The sequence below is a fragment of the Piliocolobus tephrosceles genome, chromosome 13 (assembly GCF_002776525.5).
Source record: "Piliocolobus tephrosceles isolate RC106 chromosome 13, ASM277652v3, whole genome shotgun sequence".
Classification (NCBI taxonomy): Eukaryota; Metazoa; Chordata; class Mammalia; order Primates; family Cercopithecidae; genus Piliocolobus; species Piliocolobus tephrosceles.
The window spans coordinates 288,159-296,563 of record NC_045446.1 but is presented as its reverse complement, the minus strand read 5'-3'; the positions used below and the strand labels follow the sequence as shown (position 1 = coordinate 296,563).

Genomic DNA, 8,405 nt, shown 5'->3' with positions numbered 1-8,405 from the left:
TGTACCCCAGTTCCGCAGGTTCGGACAGACGCACAGTCTCGTGTACCAACCAGGACGGTGCTGCACAGAGTGGCCTCACTGCCATACGCATGCTGTGTTCTACTATCCACTCTCCCCTTTCCTCAGGAAACAACTGATGCTTTCACTACCACATCACTTCACCTCTTCCAGGTCATCGAGCTGAAATCACAGTGCGTGGCCTTCTCTCTTAGGAACGTGGATTTATAGAAATGTGGATTTCAGGTTCCTCCCTGTCGTTGTGGCTTGATGCTCATTTATCGTTACTATCTTTTAGAGACGAGATCTCTCCCTGTTGCCCAGGCTGGAGTGCAGGGGCTCAATCACAGCCCACTGTGACCTCTGCCTTCTGGGTTTAAGAGATCCCACTCAGTCTCTCGACAGGTGGGACCATGTGTGTGTGCTGCAATGCTCGGCTAAGTTTTTTAGTTTGGTAGAGATGGGGTCTATGTTGCCCAGGCTGGTCTTGAACTCCTGGGCTCAAGTGATCCTCCTGCCTCAGTCTCCCAAACTGCTGGGATTATAAGCATGAGCCACCATGCCTGGCCTGCATGCAGGTTTTTTTGTGGACATAAGTTTTCAATTCAGTTGGATAAATAGGAGCGAGATTGCTAGATTGCATGGTAAGAGGATATCTATTCATTTATCTATCTATATCTATATTTTTTGAGACAAGAGTCTTGCACTGTTGCCCGGGCTGGCGTGCAATGGTCCGATCTTGGCTCACTGCAACTTCCGCCTCCTGGCCTCCCGAGTAGCTGGGATTACACGTGCCCACCACCACGCAAGGCTAATTTTTTGTATTTTTAGTAGAGATGAGGTTTCACTATGTTGACCAGGCGTGTCTTGATCTCCTGACCTTGTGATCCACCTGCCTCAGCCTCCCAAAGTGCTGGGATGACAGGCGTGAGCCACCGTGCCTGGCCCAAGAAAAAATTTATATTTAGTTCTGTGAGAGTCTGTCAAACTGTCTTCTGAAGTGGCTTTAGCGTTTTGTATTCCCACCAGCAATGGTTGAGGGTTCCTCGGAAGTGTTTGATGCTGTCAGTTTTTAAGGTTTCAGCCCCTCCATCAGGTGTGCAGTGGCGTCTCCGTGTTTTCAGTTCCTGAAGGACAAATGATGCTGGCCACCCTCCCACCACAATCTCCCACCTGAACATCATCTCTAGTGAGCATCTGCTTAGACCTTTCACCCAGGTGTTTTTTTGTTTTGAGACAGTTTTGCTCGTCGCCCGCGCTGGAGTGCAGTGGCCCGATCTCGCCTCCCTACAACCTCTGCTTCCTGGGTTCAAGTGATTCTCTTGCCTAGACTTCCGAGTAGCTGTCACCCAGGTTTGTGTGTGAAAGAGAGGGTCTTGCTCTGTTGCCTAGGCTGGAGTGCAGTGGTGTGATCCTGGCTCACCGCAGCCTTGACCTCCCGGGCTCAAGTGATTCTCCCACCTCAGACTCCTGCGTAGCTGGAACTGCAGGTGTGCACCACCACGCCTAATTTTTGGATTTTTTTGTAGAGATGGGGTTTTGCCATGTGACATGGTTTCACTCTGTGTCCCCACCCAAATCTCGTCTTAATTGTAATCCCCACGTGCTGAGGGAGGGAAGTGACTGGATTATGGGGGCAGTTCCCCCATGCTGTTCTCCTGTAGTGAGGGAGTCTCACGAGAGCTGATGGTTTTAAAACTGGCAGTTTTGAGGCCGGGCGCGGTGGCTCAAGCCTGTAATCCCAGCACTTTGGGAGGCCGAGACGGGCGGATCACGAGGTCAGGAGATCGAGACCATCCTGGCTAACACGGTGAAACCCCGTCTCTACTAAAAAATACAAAAAAACCTAGCCGGGCAACGTGGCGGCACCTGTAGTCCCAGCTACTTGGGAGGCTGAGGCAGAAGAATTGCTTGGACCCAGGAAGCGGAGGTTGCAGTGAGCTGAGATCACGCCACTGCACTCCAGCCTGGGTGACAGAGCGAGACTCTGTCTCAAAAACAAAAAAAGGTGGCAGTTTTTCCTATGCCCACTCTCACTCTCTCCTGCCGCCTTGTGAGGAAGGTGCCTGCTTCCCCTTTTGCCATCGGCCGTGATTGTAAGTTTCCTGAGGCCTCCCCAGCAATTCCGAACTGTGAGTCAATGAACGTGTCTTTCGTAAATTACCCAGTCTTGGGTATTTCTTTATAGCAGTATGAAAACAGACTAATGGACCATATTACCCAGGCTGGTCTGGAATTCCTGGCCTCAAGCAACCGACCTGCCTCAGCCTCCCAAAATGCTGGGATTACAGGTGTGAGCCACCCTGCCCAGCCTGTTTTTCTTCTTCTTGAGCTTTAAGAGTTATTTGCATATTTTGAATACAAGTCCTTTGTCAGATAGACGTTTTGTAAACATTTTTAACAGCTTGTGGTTCACCTTTTCATTCTCTCAACAGCGTCTTTTACGAAGCAAAAGTTTTAATTTTTTCAAGGTCTCACTCTGGGGCCCGGGCTGGAGCGCAGTGATGCTATTGTAGCTCATTGCAGCCTCAACCTCCTGGGTTCAAGCAATCCTCTCGCCTCAGCCTCCTGAGTACCTGGAACCACAGGCTTGTACTACCACAATTAGCCAACTTATCTCTTCCTAATTTTTAGTAGAGATGGGGGGGAGGGGTCTCATTATGTTGCCCAGGCTGGTCTTGAACTTGTGACCTCCAGCAATCCTCCTAGATTGCCCTTCCAAAGTGCTAGGATTAGGGGCATGAGCCACATACCCAGCAGACAGTTTTAATTGTAATGAAGTCCAATTGATCAAGTTTTTATTTTCATGGATTGTGCTGCTGGTATTTTATCATCGCCAAACCCAAGGTCACTATACTTTCTCTTATGGTTTCTCCAAGATGTTTTATAATTAAGACTGGGCATGAGAGTTCACATCTGTAATCCCAGCAGTTTGGGAGGCCAAAGCAGGGGTCTGAGACCAGCCTGGGCAACACAGTGAGACCTTATCTCTACAAAAAATTTTTAAAAGTCGCTGGGTGTGGTGGTGCACACGGGTAGACTTAGCTCCTTGGGAGGCTGAGGCAGGAGGACTGCTGGAGGCCAGGAGTTGGAGGCTACAGTGAGCTAGGACTGTACCACTATACTCCAGTGTGGGTGACAGAGCAACACTGTCTCAAAAACGAACAAAAAGAGAAGTTTTATAGCTTTTCATTTTACATTGAGGCTTATCTAGAATCCATTTGTGAGAAGTGCGAGGCCTGTGTCGAGATTTGCACGTGGATGGATGTCCTGTTGCTCTGGCGCCAGTGTTCAAAAGGCCGTCCCCTGTCCACGGAATCGCTTTTGTTCCTTTGTTAAGGATCAGTTGCCTGTAGTTGTGCGCACCTGTTTCTGGGCTTGGTATTTTGGTGCATTTTTGACAGGAAGTCTTGAAACTGTGTAGTGTCTGTTTCCAACTTTGTTATTCTTCAGCACTATGAGTATATTTATATGCATTGTTTCATATGTATTACAAGTAAGGATATTTATATTTTAAGTGTATTATATTTATACATGTTACATGTATTTTATTGAGTAACATGTGTGAAGAGGTTTCATTTACTAAGTTTAAAATGGGATAAAAATGTAATGGGCTGGTGAGGAAAGCTGGACACTCCCCCAGGGTCACCCCCACAGGCAGATCAGTGAACGGAACCGCGTCCACGCAGTGGACACTCCCCAGCGAGCCACTGGCAGGCACAGCAAGGACGCCGCGAAGCCGCCCTCCAGTGGGTGAGTCTGGGCCGGAGGAGAAACTGCATTCACAAGAAGCAGGGGCCGGCAGCGCAGACCCCGCCCTCACCCAGGCAGATGCATAGGCAGTGCCCGAGCCGGGGTGACCCGAGCGCGGGGGAGGCACTCTGAGCACAGGGTCAGAGGAAACTTGAACAATGAACATTTTCCACACCTCCATGCAGTGGTGGGCACACAGGGGTATGAATCCATTAAAAGTCATCAGCCGTATGCACGAATCAGACATAGATTACAGGTCAATAAAGGTGACTCAAGAAAAACAAAACGGGGCCGGGCGCAGTGGCTCACGCCTGTAATCCTAGCACTTTGGGAAGCTGAGGCACCGGGTGGATTGTCTGAGCTAAGGAGTTCAAAACCAGCCTAGGCAACATGATGAAACCTGTCTCTACCAAAATATAAAAAAAATAAGTGGGGCGTGGCGGTGCACAGCTATAATCCCAGCTACTCGGGAGGATGAGGCACGAGAATTGCTTGAACCTGGGAGGTGAAGGTTGCAGTGAGCCGAGATCGTACCACTGCACTCCAGCCTGGGCAACGGAGCATGACTCTGTCTACCAAAAAAAAAAAAAAACAGGGAAAAAAGAAAACTATCCCCCAAGGTGGGGAACCTGTTAGGTGCATAAAAACAACAATGACAGCAAGCTAAAGGAAGACACACTAGCTAGTTTTATAACTTTTTACTTTTAATAACATAAATATTAACTTCAAAAAATAAGACTGGGAGCTGTGGTGGCTCAGGCTGGTTGTTCCGGCATTCGGGGAGGCGAGGCTACACGTTTGAGGCCAACCTGGTCAACGTTGACAGAAAAAAAAAATTTTTTTTCCATCCTGGCTAACACGGTGAAACCCCGTCTCCACTAAAAATACAAAAAATTATCCGGGCGTGGAGACGGGCGCCTGTAGTCCCAGCTACTCAGGAGGCTGAGGCAGGACAATCGTGTAAACCGGGAGGCGGAGCTTGCAGTGAGCTGCAATTGCGCCACTGCACTCCAGCCTGGAGGACACAGCGAGACTCCATCTCCAAAAAAATAAATAAATAAATAAAAATAAAAATAAGCCTAACTTCTAGGAAGTATTTTCTTTTCTTTTTTCTTTTTTTTTTTTTTGAGACGGAGTCTCACTCTGTCAGCAGGTGGAGTGCAGTGGTGCAATCTCGGCTCACTGCAAGCTTCACCTCCCGGGTTCACGTGATTGTCCCGCCTCAGCCTCCCGAGTAGCTGGGACTACAGGCATGAGCCACCACGCCCAGCCTAGAAGGTAGTTTCTACATAAGAAATCTACCCTTAAGGACATCAGATAATTCTCATATTAAAAGTAAACTGGCCCCCGCAGCCTCCTGGATACCCTGTGTGTGGGCGCCCTGCGTGTGGGCGCCCTGTGTGTGAGCTGGGCTCCTGGTGTGCAGCAGTGCGGGTCCAGGCCATGAGAATGGACTCAGGACAGGTGTACCACAGCAATTTCACTGGAAGGAGCCGCAGAGCCACGGTCAGTGCCAGGGCGACCTACAGCAGCTGAGCCTTGCAGGAAGGAGCCCAGAGCAGGTTCCAGCTGCCAGCAACAGAGGACGGGTGGCTTCTTTTGTGCCCTCAAAGAGGGTGAGGGCGGCAGAGAATGTGAGCTGGGAGCACATACAGTGTCCCCAAAACAGAACCGCAGAGAAAAGTGCCCAGGGCCCTGTGAACTCCCGTCTCCTGGCCCCTCTCAATGAGCACACACAGGGGCTCCCTGCTGTAGAGGACACGGTGGCAGAACCCAGCCTCTCACGTGGGGGGCCACTCAGGAGAGGCCAGAGCTGGGTGAAGTGGGGGACATGCCCTCCGCTGTCTAAGCTCCTGGCCCCTCTGTCTAGGAGCTTCTCACAGGACCCAGGCCTGGGAGGGCAGGGCCTGACTTGGGGTGGTGAGGCTTTGTGATGCGCCTGGTGGGGGCCTGGTGAATGCTTTTGGGGAGCGCTCCCAAGACACCCCCTGTACTCCTGGTCTTGACAGTTCCTGCCATGTGGGACACTTGAGGTGAGACCCAGTCCTGCTTCCTAATCCACCCGCCCTGCTGTGCCCGGCAGATGCCACAGACCCTCCTAGCCAGGTGCTGATGGATGAATTCAAGAAAGACCAAGTCCTACTTGAAAGCTCCCTCTAGGCATACACGGGGCTCCTGCCCACTGCCTCACAGGTCCAGAGGCCCCAGGCACGGCACTTGCTGCCTCATCTATTTCTGCAGCCTAGTTACCCAGTGCACACCAGGCCTGCAGGTTCTGCACGTGGCCCCTGCTGGGATTGCCTGAGAAAGGCAGGAGGAGTGAGCTGGGCCTGCAGGACGGGAGGCGCTGGCACCTCAGGCTCAGAGGAAGGGGAAGGGCCGGCAAAGCTGACTGGGAGAGGGATGGCAGCGAGGCGGGAGAGAACCCACAGAGCATGCAGCCGGGAGCCGGGTAGGGAGACCAGGACAGGAGAGGCCACCTGCGCCTCCCAGGTGAGGATGGAGGGTGAGCTCCTCTGGGGAGCAGGCCGCACAGCCCTGGGTCCAGGCACCCCAACAGCCATTTCTAACCAGAAATGCCCCACTGCCCCCAGGGAGAGGGGCTCGGTTATGAGGTCTGCTGTGCGTGATTCTAGAGCATCCCGGTCGCCTACAGACAGGGCTCTGGGTGTGCTTGTGTTCTAGAGCCCACAGGGCTGGTGGCAAGTCAATACCAATGCCCACGCAGGCGTGACGACGTTCGTACCATGCCTACCCATCACGCCATTCAACACTCACGAAGACATCGAGACTCCTGCTTTACAAAATGACGTGCTGGCCCGAGAGCTGTAGGGACGGCGGAAGTCCCACAAACCCCCGGGCTCCCGCCAACCACAGCTGACTTGTGGCCCCAGCACCAACAGGCCTCCAATGCCTCCTTCCACCTCTGTCCCCACCCTGGTGCTGGTCTCCAGACCCTGCTCCGGCCTCCTCCCGCCATCCCGCCGGAGCAAACGGGGCCCAAGCCCTGATGGTGACAGCGGCCTTGCTGGGCAGGAGGCAGCCCTGGGCAGACACACCCTGTGTGCGTGTCGGAAAAGCAGCGCGAGAGGAGAGTCTCGCGGTGCAGAAAACTCAAGACTGATTCACAGGCTCGAAAACCAGCTTCTCTTCCACACACACTTCTGAGACTGGTGTCAGATTCCATGGAATTCAGGCAGAGGACACACCCAACGTCTAGCCTGCCTGTGGAGATAAACCTGAGAAGATGAGTTTACTTGCTTCCTGACCACATAAGCAAGGTCGCAGGCTGCCGACCAGACGGTCAGCGGTCCGTGTCGGCCCCCGTCCGTGCAAGAGCCCCGTGGGCCGACGGAACCAGCACGCGGCCACTACGGGAACCTCACCCCCAGAGACGCCCAAACTCAAGGGCTCAGCCCGGTAGCTGCTGCAGCTCGTTCCAGCCTTTCAACATGCAAAACTCAGGGGAAACGTGGCACAGGCTGCCGGCCACATGGAGATGACACAGACTCCTGGCTCCCAGTGACAGGCGAGGGGCTGACCAGGAACACCGTGCAGCAGCAAGGGCAGCCCCGGGAGTCCGCGCGTCAGACACACTCAAGGGAGAGGTTGGCGGCCCCACGCAGCCCTCTGGTGAAGGCCTTCTGAGGCCCTGGCAGCCTGAGCAGCAAGGACGCCACACCCACCACGCAGGGGCACAGGGCAGTTTCGGAAGGCAGGACGGGATGACAGGTTACCTCTTGGTGTTGTAGGCCGTGTCCTGAGGTGTTTCCTCCAGCAGCGTCACATAGCCAAGCGTACAGGTGAGGATGAAGAGCACGGTTAAGGTGTGGGCTCGCCTGAAATCCAAAAACGCATAAGCATGGTGTCAGAGCCTGGGCAGCATTGCTAAATACTCACGTAACAGGCCCCAAATCCTCTCTACATCAAGGAGAGGGCTTAAACTCCACTCTCCAACTCCCGGCCAGCAACTGGCTGCGAGTCCCTAGCTGGGTAACTCCGAGATGACCCAGCATCTCCTGGCCAGTCACAGCTGAGACCAACCCCCAGGAGGCTGGGCAGGAAGAGCCCCGTGTTCCCAGGGAGCTGAAGGCTGCTGCTCAGAGGGCATGTGCCGCACGTGGCGTCCAGGGCAGGTATCTGCTATTAAGAGCAACTGGACACATAAACATGGTGCTTTTCACTGCGCAAGACAAGCCAAGACAACCAGTCTTTCGGTCCGTGAAATAACATCTGACATTCAGTGCAGCAGCCCAAGAAACCAAGAGCTGAGAAGGGGCCTGAGCAGAGGCCTGCAGTGACCGCTGCCAGCTGGGGGAAGACGCGAGCCGCGGGTCTGCCGTCCTCTGGCCTGTCAGAGCCCAGACGTGGGAGAAGGAGGCAGGGTACTCCCTCTGCAGTCTTGTCTTGTCCCATCGCTGGTGGAAAAGCCCACAACCAGCCCAGTACCAGAACCAGAACCGGAACCGGGGCCACCGGACCCCAGTCTGCCTGTGCCAGATACTCGCCTGAGACCCCCTCTGCACAACCACCTGCAAATGGAGGCAGAGACCCAGTTCCTCAGTTCCTACATCCACCGGAGTGTGTCCTCAGAGGACGTACTCTCCATGCCTCAGTGTCCTCATGTCTAACCCAGGTCCTATATCCACCGGAGT

General features: G+C 53.6%; 1 protein-coding gene across 4 annotated transcripts in view; it reads right to left on the bottom strand.

The window, feature by feature from the left end:
* Window positions 1-8,405, bottom strand: part of PTDSS2 (phosphatidylserine synthase 2) — a 34,006-nt gene that overhangs the window by 15,675 nt on the left and 9,926 nt on the right. For all 4 annotated transcript variants that reach the window (XM_023183527.2, XM_023183525.1, XM_023183526.3 and 1 more), the window contains exon 2: window positions 7,488-7,589. In XM_023183527.2, the coding sequence (XP_023039295.1) occupies window positions 7,488-7,589 (102 nt within the window). The remainder of the gene's footprint in view (window positions 1-7,487; window positions 7,590-8,405) is intronic.